At 41.8% G+C, this 18169-nt stretch overlaps 1 protein-coding gene across 1 annotated transcript in view; it reads left to right on the forward strand.

Moving 5' to 3' along the window:
* The first annotated feature begins 3151 nt into the window (after positions 1-3151).
* DDX11 (DEAD/H-box helicase 11) overlaps positions 3152-18169 on the forward strand; it is a 39685-nt gene continuing 24667 nt past the window's right edge. The window contains exons 1-12 of the mRNA XM_087968565.1: positions 3152-3379; positions 4247-4397; positions 4831-5067; positions 6219-6305; positions 6747-6904; positions 8197-8257; positions 9259-9366; positions 10910-10997; positions 13345-13550; positions 14451-14603; positions 15765-15811; positions 18012-18091. Of these exons, the coding sequence (XP_087824691.1) occupies positions 4254-4397; positions 4831-5067; positions 6219-6305; positions 6747-6904; positions 8197-8257; positions 9259-9366; positions 10910-10997; positions 13345-13550; positions 14451-14603; positions 15765-15811; positions 18012-18091 (1369 nt within the window). The 5' untranslated portion in view covers positions 3152-3379; positions 4247-4253. The remainder of the gene's footprint in view (positions 3380-4246; positions 4398-4830; positions 5068-6218; positions 6306-6746; positions 6905-8196; positions 8258-9258; positions 9367-10909; positions 10998-13344; positions 13551-14450; positions 14604-15764; positions 15812-18011; positions 18092-18169) is intronic.

Genomic DNA, 18169 nt, shown 5'->3' on the forward strand with positions numbered 1-18169 from the left:
AAGGCTGCACAAATGTTCTAACTCACCACAAATAAGAAGGAGAACAAGAATAGCTGGATGCCATCTCATTTTCCTGGAGTCGTTGGGAACACACTTGTTTTAATGGAGGAACCATTAGCAGGTATGCAGATAAAGATTAAAGTCTCAAACTCTTTCAATCTCTACTTTATTCTGCTTGCCAGGTGGCATCTTTGTTCAGACATATTGAAGGGAAAAGAGAAAATAGCATGGGAAGGATGAATGAAGAAGAGCCATCTCAATAGGCTAGGTCACAAGAGATGCTTGTGACATCATTGGGTGGCAAGATTCTTTCCAATATATTTCGCTGAACAGAGCTAAATCCTTCCATTATATAACATAAATCAACCACTAGAGATAATCCTGACAATCTGTTGGCTATCCTGCATGAACTTTTAAGTGATTCCCTTGTGTTAGAACACAAAGCTCTCTATGTCAAATTAGGTTTTGCGTGCATACATTATATTGCTCGAGTATTATGGAAAACATTATCTAATCATCAGCATTGTAGTAAAATGCAGCTACTAATCCAGCTGGCTTCTCTGGGGAGGTTTCGGTTGTCTCTCTGTTTCATAGCTCTGAAAAGCTTTGGAGCCACTTATGGAAGAACCATGGAAGATGGTAATGTATGAATTTAATCTGTTTCAAATAGGAAATGATGGCTGTGTGTTTCCTTCACATTAACGGAGGCTTTATTTGGATCACACAATTACAATTTTAATGCAACCTCATTGTTAAAACCCACAAGGACAATCTTTAATTGGTTGCTGAGAGCCATTCATTTTCAAATGACTCAATTATGATACGTTCTTGTAACAAGGCATGAAAAATAAAAATATAAATGAAGGAAATAAGCATATTTCATTGCCAAAAGGAAGAAAACAAATGAGCTAAGTGGTAGCATTTATTGCATATAGAATGTTTGTTAGTTTCTAATATGAACATTAACTAGATCTCTCTCACTCTGATCTGTATAAGTTTGTAAAATCAGTGTCGCATTCTTACAACTGGTGTTAATGAAACTCAGAGTCCATGTGTCAATATGGGCATCCAGATACTTTTTTGTGGCTCACAATACTGTTTTTAGTCACCAAGACCCTATTCAGTTTAAGATTAATATTCCCAGAAAATCCTACATAAGATTGCCAAACAGTGGGTCTGCAAGCACTTAAAAACAAACAAGATTATGATCAGAAGCCAGTCTATATGCATTAAAAACAAGTTGTGTCAGATAAATCTTACTGCTTTCTTTGACAATGCAACTAGATTAGTGAATCAAGGAAATGGTCTGTCTGTAGGATATTTAGACTTCAGTCAAGTATGATAAAGTAGACCATGGGTATCAAACTCACGGCATCATGTTGCTGTCACGTAATGTATTGAGACTTTTTTTCCTCTCACGGAGCTGGGGTGGGCAATGTTTTGACACCCTTGAAGTAGACCATGACCAACTTCTTGATAAACTGGAACAATATGATCCCATTATGAGATGGATTCACAGTTGATTGAACAATTGTTTCCAGATATACAATTCTTAATGGTTCTACATCCACATAGAGGGAGATATGCAGTGGGGTACCACAGAGTTCTATCCTGAGCTAGGTACTCTTTATTATATTCGTAAATGTCTTGGATGAAAAATAGGAAAGATGCTCATGAAATTTGTGGATGACACAATGCTTGGAGGCATTGCCAATACCTCAGAAGATTGGTTCAAGGTTCAAAATTATCTTAACAGATTTGAATATTGCGCCCTAACCAACAATATGTGGCTCAATAGTGATAAATGTAAGGTTCTCTACTTAGGAAAAAACACATACTCAAAACAGGTGGTACCTAGCTCAGCAGTAGTACTTGAAGGACTTGGTTGTCCTGGTAGACTAAACACGAGCTATCAGTATGCCACAACTGCTTGTATACCCATGCACTTTTGGAGTGAATCAACAGATATATTGTCAAGATCATGGGAAGATACTATTGCCTTATATTGCACTGCTCAAATTGCATCTTGTATACTGTGTCCAGTTCTGGTAATCACAATACCAAAAGGATGCTCAGAAATTGGAAATACTGCAGAGAAGAGTGACAAAGTGGTAAGCATCTCTACGAAGAGCATTTAAAGGAACTTGCTATGTTTAGTGTAAAAAAAAGAGAAGGCTTAAGTTTTCCAATGGATGCAGAGATGTCACAGGGCAGTGTGCGATTTATTTTTTGTAGTGCACTGAGGGTATGTCAACAACTGGTGGGTGACAAACTTACAGGGAGAAATCCAAATTTGAAATAAGAAATTTAACCATAACTATTCAGCTTGTTTAAGAGACATGGATGTGCCAGCAGTGGAGTTTTTCAAGCAATGTTTGAACACTGTTTGGGATGATATGAGGATTCTTCTACAGGGCATTTGATTTCAGGCTAGAAGACCTCCAAGGACCCTTCCAACCTTATGCTTTTAAAATACTTGTGCATTAATTGGCAAGCTGGCCATAGGAGGCAGTCCAGAAAGAAAAATGGTGGGACAGCTGCTCCCTTGGCCTCACCCAGCATGTCTTGACTCCAGTGGTGCCCAGTCGACCAGGACGCCAGTGTCCCAAGGTTCATCACACTGAATCGCTCTACCCTCAACACCTGTTCTTGTATACCTCCACAGGTGATGCTTCTGAAGCAGCCATCCTGGGTGAAAGGACGGCAGGGAGGAAAAGCCTGGAAAGGGAAGATGGGCAGATAAGCTGGAGCCATCCAAGGGGAAGGAAGGAAGAATATACATGAGAAATATGTAATTTCTGAACAGTGTTAACAAAAATATCCCAATTATGTAAACATTGAACCCAGAATCAATGCCAGGCTGCTAACGTGCGTACAAGGACGCTCTAGGCAAATCTGTCCAAAAATAAGACTGCACGCCGCGAGCATTAACCCTCGAGTACATTTATTTTCCCCGCAAAACCTATTCAAACTCAATGGAACTGAAATGCCGGCTGGATTCCAATTTGACAGGAGCGCAAACAAGACGAGCGAACCCGTCACAGCCTGGCGCACATAAGCCAGCCGGAAGCGGGCGTAAAGCGCGCGCTCTCTCTGGAGAAGGCGTCCTTCTTACTGCTGTCCTCTGATTGGTTACGCGTTGAGAGGCGGCAGGTTGGCTAGCCAATAGCCTTCGGCGCGCGTATTTAGGCGGAAAGTTCTAAAACCGGGCGGGGGTTGTTTTTGCGCAGCGGGGTCCCTCCCCCCACTTTTTTTTTTTGCCGGTCGCGAGGGTGAAGCCAGTGACGTCATCTCGAGGAGAGAGAAAGTGGATCGGAAAAAGCGCTTTGCGGTCAATTCGACGCCACTTCGCTTTTAGAGGGGCAGCAGCGACAATAAGGTAGGTGGATCCTGGGAAGTGAGAGAACTTTATATGAATCGGTGGTGGGCATGTGGGAAGTCAAATTCAGTTTCTCCCATAAATTTCACCCAGAAATTGCAAAAGAACTAGAAAACTTTCTTCAGTTTGTCTTTTCCAAAGCTTACAGGGGCTACTTCTCCCAAAATTCCCAGCCAATTTGAACTATCGTCGTCATCCTCAGCCATTCAGTCGTATCCGACCCTCGGACACGACTATACAGTAGGCTTTTTTAAACGTGCTATAATTTGACATTTATTGGGAGTCAGGCAGTGTATACATGTAATAGATTAAAGTGAATATGTGTGTGTGTGTGTGTGTGTATGTGTGCATACACATACACACACACACACACACACATACATATATATACAACACACAACATATTATCAACTATATATATATATATATATATATATATATATATATATATATATATATATATATATATATAGTTGATAATAATTAGCATATTATCAACTGATATATATATATATATATATATATATATATATATATATATATATATATATATCATATGAGAATTAGCTGATGAAATAGAAAACACTTGTTTAAACAATGAGATTAATATATAAAGAGCAAGAAAAATGAACAATGAAAGTGCAAAACAATAAAAAAAGCTTTATTTAGCAGGTTTATGTATAATTTACACAAAAGAGGTCCTATAATGGTTTGGAAGATGAAACCTAAAACTATCAGATTTATTGAGAATTGCTGAGAGTCAGTTTGGTTCTCTGTGTGTGTTTGTCTAATGTTTTCTTTTGGAGTTGTGCTAACAGTTTCATCTGTTTTAGGAAAATTTTTTACATGTTTCCACTCCCTCTCAAGGCAGGAGATGACAGAAGAAACTGAAGAAAAGGCTAGAGTGAACTTTCCCTTTCCTTATGCACCATATCCCATTCAAGAGCAATTTATGGCTAAACTTTATCAGGTCTTGGAGATGGGAAAGATTGGCATATTTGAGAGCCCAACTGGCACAGTAAGTCTGTTTTTTATTTTATTTTAACACACACACCTTTCTGTTATCAAGATAGTGGTGTGAGCAGGAATGTCCCTAGGGAATGTTGATGGTAGTCCATATGGAATCTATGAAAGTGTGATTGAAGCACCACCTGTTTTTCGTGGGCAATGCACTCACTTTGTCTTAGTTGACCATACTCTGGGGACATACCTGAATTAAGCATTGGGAGCAGTAGAGAGCAAACACTTCACCAGACGAGTATGGGCGGGATGGATAGCCACTTGCTATCTAATAGGTGGCTGTTTTGACTCTTATAGCCAGCCTAGAAAATATTTTGTCAAAAATAATACAAATATAAATGTTAAAATCTTCTAGAATTTTATTAGGAAATGTTAACATCCGGCTTATGTGATGGCATAAAGATATATCTGCATTTCCTCTTCCCTGTTAGGGTAAATCATTAAGTTTGATTTGTAGTGCTCTCTCGTGGCTCCGGGATTTTGAAGAGAAAAAGAAACTGGAGGAGACCCAGCTATTAGCAAGTAAAATTGGTGGAAAAGATGCAGAAGATGAACTCAAGAAAAACAATACAAAGCCTTTAGCCAGCCAGCCAACGACCAATGAACCAGACTGGATAATGCAATTTGTGCAGGAGAAAAAAGAGCAGGAAATGATACATAAACTGAAGGTAAAAATAGGTTGCTTATTGGTCCGTCTTTATTCAATCCTGATGATGTATTCACAGATATAAATAGAAAACTGTTCTGTATTTGCATTCTTGTAAACCTGCGTTTGGATTGGCTGAGACGCACAGCAACCTGATTGGTCGAGTGTGCGGCACTGATTGGCCGTTACAAAGCAACCGCGATTGGCCGAGCCGATCGCGGGAGATTCGAATGGCTGCCATTGGCCGCAGCACCCTATGCGAAACCAATATAAGCCGCTGCCGATCCAAGCCAAGCAAGCAGATCTACCTAGCTAATAAAGAGCTTTATTAGCTCTTTATTATCACTCGCCTCGCGTCTCTTCTTGGGACCGATCTACCAATACAACAAAAACTGTGTACTATTGACCCTTGCCTCATTGTAACTCATGCTCTTCTTTTAGTTGCAAACATCAAACACCACTCTTCTACTTTTTGCATGTGCTGTATTTTTAATAAAAAGAACAAAGTCAAAGGAGGAATCACTAGATATGGTACTGTAAGTAGAAAATGGCATCTAAGAAAATAAAATTGATGATACTTTAGAACAGGGCTGTCAATCTCGCAGCCCGCGGGCGGATGTGTCACATCCTGGCCACGCCGATGCCCGGTTTAGTGAAGGAGAAAAAAGTTGCAACACCGTGAGTTTGACACACAACACCGTGAGTTTGACACCCCTGCTTTAGAAACGTACAAATGAACATATTTAGTGGCATTCCAGTGTTTCATTAAAAAAACCCTTATTCCTCCCAGCCTCAGATAGATGAACAAAATACAATGGTGGTATTAAAGACAGCAAAAGAGTTGCAGTTATCATTTTAAAATGTTTAGTAGATGATTTAATGCTTTCAAATTAGACAAAATCTGGTATTCCTTTGTTTATCTAAAGACTTGCTTACTAACAGATCTCATTTTACACTGAGAACATTTTAAAATGAGAAATGTAAGATAACATCTGTTTAAAATACAGTTGGGGCCTTTGCCCATCAAATATTTGACAACATATGAATTGTTCAGAACTGTCACGAATCATTAAATGTTATATGTTGTGAAGTAATTTTACAGCAATATTTTTGACAACAAAAATTCAGGTTCCAGGTGGTTGAACTTTCCATGCAATTCTCTGATTTCTTTAGGAAGAGCAGATCAAGAGGAAGAAACGAGAAACATACCTTGAGCAAATTCGACACAATGTGAAATTGAAATATGTGTCTAAAAGGAAGGTGAGCATTTCCAGTGCTATGAATAAAAATTAAAATAATTTTTTCACGAATAACATTGGAGAGTAATGGATTGTAACAAAAAAATTGATCAAAAGTTATAGTGCCTCAAAGAAAATTACATGAACAATGTATGAGTTGAAGATAATATACAAATGAGGAATTTATGAACTTAAATCTATAATTAGATAAGAATTGCTTTTTTGGAACTGGCTTCTGTATTGATATTTATTTGCGGTAACTATCCATTATTGTAGGTATAACAGACAAGTATTGAAAAATAAATTATATTTATTATCCATCCATCTATCTAGCCATCCATGTCCCTCTGGTCTTCTGCATGAACTAATTCCTCATTGAGAAAGTTAGGGACTCAGAAGATTTCCTAGGTATGACAGATTACCTGGCTTGGATTGACAGATGTTTTCCTTGTGCTTATTTCAGCGGATGGAGGAGAAGGAGGCAGAGCACCTGCTTCAGCTCAGCAAGGACAGCTTGTCTACCTCTGCTGAGCCTGATTCTTTGGAGCTTTCCGATGTGAGTGAGGAAGATCTGATCCTTACAGAATACGAGAGTGACGAGGAGCAGAAAATAGGAAATAGGTATGAATGCTAGTAGGACTACAAGAGCTCAAAGCACGGAATTAAATTCTCTAGGGCAGGGGTCCCCAACCACCGGTCCGCGGACCGTGCACGTCCGTGGAACAAATCCTACCGGGTCGCTGAGTTTGCTGGCGCCGCCATCTTGTTTGATGAAAAAGTGCTTCGGTGAGCTTTTCCGGTAGAAAGCTCACCGGAAGCACTTTTTCATCAAAACAAGATGGCGGCGCCCAGCTGATGCCGGCACCGGGTCGCGGCGCCCAGCTGATGCCGGTACCGGGCCGCGCATAAAAAGGTTGGGGACCACTGCTCTAGGGGAATATGAATCTCTCTTGCAAATGTTCTAGAAAGGTTGGACCAGCATCCATGAAAGCCTTTGATTTAGGTAGGAGTTGACCTCAGTTCGGACTTGGCGATAGTTATTCCATCAATTTTTCCAACCAAAAGAGGTGATAGAATCTTCCAGTTGTGAAATCCAGAAGCCAAAGTTTGGGTGGATGCGTAATTACAGGAATGGTGAATATATGACAAGCATGTCAAAAGTGGCATGTCACGATGTGTTGGGTGATACATCAGCATTCACTAACATGTCAAAAGTGTGCCCCATTCCTGTGTGATATTCAGAGGCTGTGGAGGCCCCATGAGAATAGGGTGAGCTACTGCACAGCCTCTGGAATTTCCCTTTGGAAATTCCGTGAAAGGGCCATGCTCTCACATAGCCCCCCAGAGCCTTTGAAAATTGTGCAAGAACAGGGATTGCTTTCATATGGTTTTTGGAGGCCACAAAGGTTGCAGAAGAACATTCTCTAAAGCTGCTTCAAGAATAGGCCTCGTGCAATCCTGAGCTTCCTTGGGTAGGCCATAGGGGCCTGTCCATAGAAAGGGAGCACTGCTTGAAGGTAAGCAGCACACAGCAGATCCTGGGGAATCACGCACATGATGGGCTTTTTAAGATAAAGGAATAAATAAAGAGTTCTATTTAGGGGTGGGCTGTGTGAGAGAGAGGGAGGGAGGGAGGGAGGCAGAAAGAGAAAGGGAGAGAGGAATTGAGAGAGAGGAAGGGGGAGAGAGGGAGAGAATGAGAGAATGAGAGAATGAGAGAAAGAGAAAGATCTCAGCAGAGTTAGGTTAAGCATTTCCTAAATTTTTGATACACTGAGCCTAAAGGGGTCAGTGAACTGGTAGAAACTGCTGGGCCATTCTGAAATGTGTTGTTTAGAAGATAATCTGATAGGGCCAGGTTAGTGCATGGAAAAAATGTTTCTGAGCATTACTTTTCTCTTTTCACTCTTTAGGTTAACTGGAGTGGATAGTGATGAAGATGATGATGACCTACAGGAAGAGCATGTTGCAAAGGCAAGTTGCAAGGGGTATATGTTTTTTCCCACAACTGCTTTGCAAAACCATCCATGGGAATTAATAGTAAATTGTTGGCACACCTCCTTTCATAGCCTGACAATTTTCCTTCATCTGTTTTAATCCTTTCCTGTTTCTTTCAGTTAAAATTAACACTTCGTTTTATTTTCAAACATATAGTTAAATCAGAGATAGCCAATCTTTTTGAAAAGAAGCCCTGAAGCAGCGTAATATCATGCTGCCAATATTTGCTGGCAAAATATGGAATTAAGTGATTCAGTATTTGTTTAAATGGTTTAAATGGTGTAGCAGTTGTCAAAACAGGTATTGTCTGAAACAAAAACATCATTCTAGGCAAGACATTCAGTTTTATCACAGTAATACTCCTAGCAATGACAATTTAGTTTTTACCATCCTAACATGTCTTTTTAAACCTCATTTCATGTCTTAGCTTAATTATTTTGAAATAACACACAGTTCCTACTTGTCATAATGATACCCAGATAATAATTTACTTTCTTCTCAAAACCCATTCATTAATTCTCTGATCTATTTTAATACTTTTGTCAACATCTTCATCTTTTGTTTGTTGATCTTAAAACCTGTTAAGGAACCAAATTCTTTTAGTTTTCCGATTAATGTGTCAATTACCTTTAAATTTAAAAGACCTTGCAAAAGCCAACACCAAGTTGTTAAAGGCTGCAAGAGCCTTTAACTTTTAACTTCATTTTAAAATCTACTCCAACAATCCTCTCATCTTGTCTGGTAATCTCTATTAAGTATTTCAAGGATCAAAATAAACAAGAGAGAAGACAGTGGACAAGAAACAACAGATTCTGTATTGCTGTGACAACCAAGCTCCCTCAATATCAATATCCAACCATCCAGCATTCTGACTGGGCAATTCTGGGAGTTGAAGCCCACACATTTAAAGCTGTCAAGGCTGACAAGCACTGCTCTTCATGAATAGGATTCTTATATCTTCTCAATCTCTTTTGCAGATTTATTACTGCAGCCGGACACATTCCCAGCTGGCTCAATTTATCCACGAAGTTCAGAAGAGCCCTTTTAGTAAGGAGACTCGCCTGGTGTCTTTGGGCTCTAGGCAGGTAGGTATCTTTCTCAAAGCAATAGAATGGAGTGGAATTGAATACTTTTATTTGGCCAAGAGTGGTTAGACGCACAGAGAATTTGTCTGTGTTGCAGAAGCTGTCAGTGTACATGCAAAGCAACAGAATAATAACTGTAATTACAACCACACTAATAATAAAACGGAGCGTTAAGAATTCTGACATTCCTTCAAGGAGCCATAACCTAGGAATTGCCATGAAAATGAGCAAGCTTGTGTTTGGTTTCCCTGTGTAGCTTCATATCCTTTTTATTCCCACACAGTACACTTACCCTGTGTTATCAGCCTGTAGTATGAGGTGGGAATGCATAAAAGGCAGAATACTTAATGCTTGACTAAGTGATGAAAGGGGAGATAAAAATGAACTCAATATGGCTTTGCTTTGATAGTCCTCTGACTCAGGAGTTCTAAAATGCCAACTAAAAGAATAATTTTAAAATTTCAGGAACCTGAATTCAATGTAAGTATTCCGTAGCCAAACAATGCATCTTATTAGCAGCCTTGAAGACAATGCATTATTTTCATTGTGAATTTGTATATTTGTGAATTTTTACAGCCTTTTTGGTTTGCCTTGTTTTCCCCTGGGATACTGAAGGGAACAGAGTGAAACTTTTCTATCATCTCTCACTCTCCCCCCCTCCCCTCTTCTCTCTCTCTTCCTCCCTCCCTTCATCTCTCTGCCATCTTTATTATGTTTACAATAACCCAAGGTGGCAACACATGCAACACACTATCCTCCTATTTTTCCCACAACAACTCTATAAGGTTGTGTTGTGTTGAGAGAGAGTGATTGTGAGCTGCTCCTTCGAGCCTCTGGGAGGGCGAAAATGGCCTCCCCTGGGGTCCGGAGGCCCTCTGGAAACAGGCCTGTTTCTGGACTTCCAGAACTTTTGGTTTTTCGCCTTCCCCAGAGTCTGGAGGCTTTCCTCGGGCCTCTGGGAGGGGGAAAACGGCTTCCCCCGGGCTCCTGAGGCCCTCCAGAAGCCGGAAACAGGCCCGTTTCCGGAACTTCCGGGAGGGCCGTTTTTCGCCCTCCCAGAGCCTCCGCACAGATCCTACACTTACCTGCATCGAAAACAGGCTGCGTGGAGATTCCTGGGGGAGGGGCAGGATGGGCGGGGCCAGCTATTTGGTCCAACTACCGGTTCGGCGAACCAGATGTAAGTTTAACATCTGGTTTGCCCGAACTGGCCCGAACGGGCTGAATCCCACCCTGGCCATAAGCCATTTGGAACCGGTCCACAGAAGTGATGGGCAAGCATGCATGCGTGCAACCCCATTTGCGCAAATAGCGGACAAGTGTGTGCACTCCATTTGCATACACGGTGGGTCACATGCAGGCCGCTTGTGCAAATGGAGCTTCACGCATGCATGCACTAGCTGGGCACTCACGTGGAAGCATTCCCTTTTCCCCCTGGCTCTCAAAGCCGGAAAGGTTGGGGAACTGTGCCTTAATACCTAGACCAAACTTTAATAACTGGTTTAATAACTGATCTCTGTTTGCACCTGTCAATTTATTTTAGAACTTATGTGTGAATGAGGAAGTGCGATGCCTGGGAGCCATCCAGCTCATCAATGATCGTTGTATGGAGATGCAGAAGAATAAATGTGGTATGTCAAGGAGTCCTGAGGGATCAACGTAATTCCTTTGCTGAAGCCAAGTAAATGGAGGCTATGTGTGTTAAAGTGATGGTAGTGACAATCTTCAACCAGAGGGAACTGCAAAATAGAGGCAATCCTTGACTTATAATGGAGCCTGCCAATTGCAGTCATAAGTTGCGGTGGTCATAAAAATAGCTCATCCCACGACCGACCAATTTTACAGTCTTGTTTCTGCAGCAGTGTCAAAACTTTGAAACCAGGTCGTTAAGTATCTCGGCTGGGGTCCGTCGTAACTTTGTTGACTACCTGTACAGGAAGTCCTCCACTTAGAACAGTTCATTTAGTGACCATTCAAAGTTACAACACTGAAAAAAGTGACTTCTGACCAGTTTTCACACTTACAACTTTTCCAGCGTCCCCATGATCATGTGATTGAAATTTAGGTGCTTGGCAGCTGATTCATATTTATGACCGTTGTTTATGACCAAGGTCATGTGATCCCTTTTTCGGCCTTTTGACAAGCAAAAGTCAATGGGGAAGCCAGATTCACTTAACAACCGCGTTACTAACTTATCACCTGTAGTGGTTTGCTTAACAACTGCAACAAGAAACAAGTCTTAAACTGGGGCAAAATTCACCTAACAAATGTCTCACTTAACAACATAAATTTTAGGCTTAATTGTGGTCATAAGTCAAGGACTACCAGTATGGATTGCTTCCTATTCAGGATTCTAATCAGCTAATTTCCTATTTTAGGGTATTTCCTTTGTTTGTCTTTTCTTGGTTTTCTGTTTTTGTTTTTTTCAGCCCAACAGTAAACATTCCATTCCATGCCATCCATGCAGGTGTTGGGACAGATATGGGGTTTACCCCACCTTGGAAGCTTTTATCTTGGTAGTTTGCTAATGTTGGGATTCTTCTGGACCTGTGATTAGGTTTTCTTTCATAGAAATGGGCAGGCTATTTGGTGCTTGAAATGTTATGGGTGAACTGTGCTATTTTGCTTACATTAGACTCCAATTGGAAATCACTGTAAGTAGCAGGAACCAGTAAGCAGTCGGTGGATGCTTGGATCCAAAGTGTGTAAAAGTTTCTCCAAAGTTCCTGTTTGGGTTATGAAAGTGGCCGTTTTCAATGTATGTACAATGCTCTCTAGTGTAAAACAGAGTGTTGCATTGAAAGAAAACTGTTTGGATGCAAAACTCTTCCGAAATTCTTGGAACAGTCAATTTTTGTACTCAATACAGTAATTTCATGCTTGAAATGGAATATTTTGTGCATGAACCAATTTGAATGGAAGCTTTTGTACACCCCGATGCACTGGTATTTGATCTCACGCAGTGTCAGGAGCACTATGAAAATATTTTGAAAAAAGTAGTTTTTTAATTAAAAACCTCAACTCTCATGAGACGTTATGCAAGAACACCCACCGTTCTTACGAGTCACAATTTTAGGTGTTTTTAGAGTTGGGGTGCCCTGACACCCTTCATATAGAGAGTAATAATGATTGCATTGTATTTAGCAATGCTTCAAAGGCAATCACAGTCAGGTCTATTGACTTTGGTTTTTATCCCTACAATCACCTTCAGAAGCTTGGCAACTGACTCACATTTATGACAGTTACAGTGTCTTGGGTTCTGGGATCATCTTTTGCAACCTTCTGACAAACAAAAAGGGAAGCCAGGTTCACTTAACAACGGTGTTATTAGGAGCCATGGTGGTGCAGTGGTCAGAATGCAGTATTGCAGGCTAATTCCGCTCACTGCCACAGTTCGATTCTCACTGGCTCAAGGTTGACTCAGCCTTCCATCCTCCGTGGTCAGTAAACTGAGGAGCCAAGCTTGTGGGGGGCACTGCCACAGTTCGATTCTCACTGGCTCAAGGTTGACTCAGCCTTCCATCCTCCGTGGTCGGTAAACTGAGGAGCCAAGCTTGTGGGGGGCAATATGTTGATTCTGTAAACCGCTTAGAGAGGGCTATAAAGTACTGTAAAGCGGTATATAAGTGCTATTGCTAATGATTAACAGTTGCACTGATTCATTTAGCAACTGTGGCAAGAAAGACTAAACTGGGGCAAAACTCACTTAACGCCTGTCTCAGTTAGCAACAGAAAATTTGGGCTCAATCGTGGTCTCAAGTCAAAGAGTAGGAACTGTACTGGGAAAAAGGACAAACAAACAAAAAAGTGTGCATGGTATCACAGAAACACTTTGAAGCCTGAGTGAGGCTGGTGGGATTTGTGGCGTAAACCATACAATATCTCAGTTGGGAATAAAGGACACCGATCACGATGCTGTCTTTAACAATGTGCCATATGGCTCTGAAAATTTTCTCCCCTCGGATGATTTGCCTTCAGAAAAGAATACAGGAGCAGAGACAGCCGAGGTGAAGAAGAGACGTGTGAGCCGAACGGTGTGTCCATTTCACTCCTATGAGTCTCTGCAGCTGCTTCGGGACGAAGTGCTGGTAGAAGTGAAAGATATAGAGCAGCTGGTTTCTCTGGGAAAAGAAATGAAGGCCTGCCCTTATTATGGAAGCCGATACGCCATCCCAGCTGCTCAGGTACACGTTTGTGGATCTTCTCTTGAAGCTTTGCTGATGCCTGGAAACAGATGGCCTCCTTTTCTTTGTGTGTAGCCTTGTGTCCTTTCGCTAAATCACTCCGGGATGATTCGGCTGGTGCTTTTTCATGCCTCAAAATGTTGATCAACCTCAAGTGGTAGATAGATTATAGAGCTGCTCCATGACAGAGATGGGTGGTCTATAAATACAAAATGATATAAATGTCAATATCTCCTCAGCTTTTAATTTCACAATATTGTATTTTCATTGTTTATTTCTTATTGTGCTATTCCTTCACTAATTTTTTTAATCATTTCCCCCATTTTATTATTATAAGCTGCACAGATAGCCCCTGGCAAGATGGGCTGCAAATAAATTTAATACCTAGCAAGCTAGCTACTAGCTAGATGATAGATAGATAGATAGATAGATAGATAGATAGATAGATAGGGATGGATGGATGGATGGATGGATGGATAGATAGATAGATAGATAGATAGATAGATAGATAGATAGATAGATAGATAGACAGATAGGGATGGATGGATGGATGGATGGATGGATAGATAGATAGATAGATAGATAGATAGATAGATAGATAGATAGATAGATATGGATGGATTCAACATGAACTTTAGCTAAGAAACAGGGTGATTTTGAACCCATGATTATTTTCCAGGTTAGCCTACTTTGTAGACTTGGAACAATATATGCCCCTTTGAACTAGAAAAATGGTGAAATATAAAATCTAACAGATAAGATTGAATAAATAAGACCCAACTCACTCATAGTCTACATGTGAAAAGAAATATATAAACAGATTCCCCAAAAATCTGTTCTGAAGATAAAGATTAGCGTGGTGGACTTCTCGTTGAATGAATGCCTCTGTCTGTCCCGCAGTTGGTAGTGCTGCCATACCAAATGCTTCTGCATGAAGCTACCCGAAGGGCATCTGGGATCCAGCTGAAGGATCAGGTAGTGATAATTGATGAAGCTCACAATCTGATTGATACCATTGCTTCCATCTACAGCACTCAGGTGACAGGCTCACAGGTGAGTCAGGCCTAAGGGCCTCTCCGTTACTACCTGCAGCTTTCTTGTTGTGGTCTCTTTGCCTACAGCCATCCATGTCGGGCTTTTGTAAGAAACCAGTAAATTACTCCCAATCTCTGAGATGGATGTCCCTGAATACGGGCCACAACACCCACACACCCACAATCAGCACTTCACCTCCCAATGACCCTCGCTTGATGTGAACTTGTAGTGCCCCTGTTGGAGACTGACTCCAAGGGAGAGGAGGAACAGCCGACAGGGAGTGGAAGTGTGGCCCCAGAGGTTGTGGAGGAGGCTGGGGAAGGGCAGAGACCGGCTGGGCAGTCAGAGGAAGACCCAGGCCCATCCCCTCTTCATCCTAGGGCACAAGGGAGGAACGGAGAAGGGAACAATGTGGCTTACGGGAGAGGAAGTGGCCATGATCCCCCTCATTGGCTGCAGCTGGGGGGAATAGTATGAAGGAGGGGAGTTTAAAACACAGCGTTGCTAGAAGCAAAGCGTGTTTTATTTTTGGCTGAGGTTTATCTTGGTTGGCGTTCTTCCAATGGACTGTGCCTTGTTATCTTCTTGAAGTTTGTAATTAATTATCCTCGTCTGTCGGAAATTCCTTCAGTGTGGTTTGTTTTGGTTTTTTATTTCTCCGTTATCTGTTCTTTGAGTTTGGACTATTTCTTTCTTTCGGAGACTGTTTTGGAAAGAGTTTAATCTCCAACTGTGAACAATTGAACAGTGAGGTCAAGTTGGAGGCATTAAAGGAAATTTATTTACATTTGGGAATTTATTATGTGTTTGCTGCTTCCCGGGTCATCACAAGACTTATCACAAGAGCCTCACTTGATACAACCCACACGTGACCTATCACAAGACGTGACTTCCTCATCACAAGACCTATTGACCACACCAAGCCCTTATAAACAGAAGAATACTGACACTGACATCCCCTAAGCTCCACTGAAGACATTACCTAGCCTGGTAATGAAACGTTTGGAAACCAACCCACAAGCTCGGAGAATGAACCATCCTTACTGGTTAACACAACACACAGAGGGAATTTTATGTCACTACATGTCTTATTTGTGGGCTTCTCAGAAGCCTTTTGGGCAAAACGATGCTGGTCAGGATAAACCTCAATATTGTCTTACGTTTTATATCTGTTTTTAGCTGTGCCGCGCCCACTCCCAGCTACTTCAGTACATGGAACGATACAGGTGAGTGTTTGTGACTCGAGGTTCCAGTTTGTGGAAATGTGAGTTGGCCAAGTTTGCATACAATGGCAAATTGAACTTTGCTACAAACCACCTGGCAATTTCTAACTTTCCACTCTTGAATGGACAGGAGGAGAAGCACCCACAGCAAGTAGCTTCATGGTCTAGATTGGACCTGCACAACAGGTACAGATAGTCCTTGACTTATGGCCATAATGGACCATGCCCATCATAGTGGTGAGTCAAGATAGTTCTAAAATGGCTCAAACTGACCCAACTTTATGACCTTTTTTTGGGCAGTCATGAAGTGACAGTCATTAAACTAATCACTAGTTGGCTATGGGCCAGTTTTCATCAAAAATGCTGATTTTCGCCAAAACCATAATAAAACATAATCATGTGACTGCAGGATGTTTGCTCATGGTCGTACATGATTGGATCTTCAGAACCAGGTCGTAAGTACCCCCAGGAAGTATTATCATAGCTTTGAATGGTTGTTCAACCAGTCCTAAATAGAGGACTACCCATATAGGCTAGAACAGTGGTTGCCAACCAGTGGGCCAGGGACCACTGGTGGTCTGCGAGAAAATTTGGGTGGTCCGCAGAGAAATGTCACCCCCCAAAGCAATCCTGCTGCGCGGGTACAAGGCTGCGCCGCCCACATGGCCCGTGGGAACACAAGGCTTGCATCGCTTGCATTGAGGTAGAGAGGGGAGGGGGGAAAGGACGGAGGGGGGAACTTGCCCCACTAACCCAATGCACCTGGCCTGGCCACCAGGCTGCTTCTTTCCACTTCTTTCTTCTTCTGCTTTTGGCTTCATGCAAGGAAAGCAGCAAAAGTCTGTCTTTCTCTCCCTCAAACTTTGCCAGAAATGAGTCTTTGGGATCCTGCAAGGCATCCTGCCCCAAGAGGCTGCGCCGGCAAAGACTCATTTCTGGTGGAGTTTGGGGAGAGAAAGAAAGACTTCTGCTGCTTTCCTTGCATGAAGCTCTCTCTCTCTCTCTCTCTCTCTCTCTCTCTCTCTCTCTCTCCCCCCCCCCAAGAATGGAGCTGGAGACGGTATCTTGCGATCCCAAATACAGAATGATCAGTCGGTAGGAAAACGGGGTGGGGAATTTTCCTGCAGACTTTTTTGGGGGGATTTTCCCAGGGTCTCTGGTCCTCGGGATTTAAAATTATAAGTTTGGTGGTCCCTGAGGTCCAAAACATTGGCGACCCCTGGGCTAGAAATATGAAATACCGGTAGTCCTCGTCTTACAATCTTTTGTTTTAACGACCGTTCAAAGTTACAAACAGACTTGTGGCTTTATTTCACATTTACTACCATTTGCAGCATCCACATGTTCAAGTTATCAAAATTCAGATCCTTGGAAACTGTCTCGTGTTTATGACGGCTGCAGTGCCTCAGAATCACATGATTCCCCCTTCGCGACTTTCTGACACAAGCAAAGTCAGTGAAGAAGGCAGATTCACTTTACAACCGGGTTACTAACTGAACAACTGAAGTGATTTACTTAACAACTGTGGCAAGAAAGGTTGTTTAAAACTCAATAACTGTTTCGCTTAGCCACAGAAATTTTGGGCTGATCTATGGTCGCAAATTGAGGACTACTTGTATAAATAATCCATAAATGTAGTTCACGGCTCCCTATAGCCTGCAGAACAGCCTTGTGCAGCCTGCCGTTTTCTGAAAACTGAACAAAATCCATTGCCACTAAACGTGGCTGCTGCCACCTAGTTTTCCACCTCTGTCCTAAAAACGTGCTTGCCAAGCCTTTCCAGTGCCTCCAGGTCTCACCAACACTACCAGCTCCAGGGCTGCTGCCATACCACCAGCCATTGTTTGTCATGCCAGTTATTCCTGTGCGACACATCATTATTTTTAAGGTCTCCGTGTGGTCTCATTCCCATCCATTGAGTTATGTAGCTGTGGTCGAGACAATAGGGAAGTTCTGATGCAAAGCTTATCTTCTTAAACCTCTCATAGCAGAAAGTTGATTATTGATGTCTTTGCTGAAGAAACTGTCTATGGCAAAGAAATTCAAATGCCAACCCTTTTAGTATAGGGCTGCATATGTTCTTTGTTTCACACCATTGACACCATTCCTTCTGTGGGCCTTAACAGTTATATTCTTAAGCTCAGCCTGGCTGTCTTGCGTTGTGTTACCCTTGCGCACTCATATATCATCTGATCTGTTTTAGGAAACGCTTGAAGGCCAAGAATTTGATGTACATTAAACAGATTTTGTTTTTGCTGGAGAGGTTTGTGGCTGTCCTGGGAGGTAAGAACAGAGTTTATCTTCTTTCCAATTCCGGCTACTGTCATGCCCCTGGTGGAGACTGACTCTGAGGGAGAGGAG

This window comes from Notechis scutatus, chromosome 6, assembly GCF_049901735.1.
Source record: "Notechis scutatus isolate UNSWTSFEM ecotype Mainland chromosome 6, rNotScu1.2, whole genome shotgun sequence".
Classification (NCBI taxonomy): domain Eukaryota; kingdom Metazoa; phylum Chordata; class Lepidosauria; order Squamata; family Elapidae; genus Notechis; species Notechis scutatus.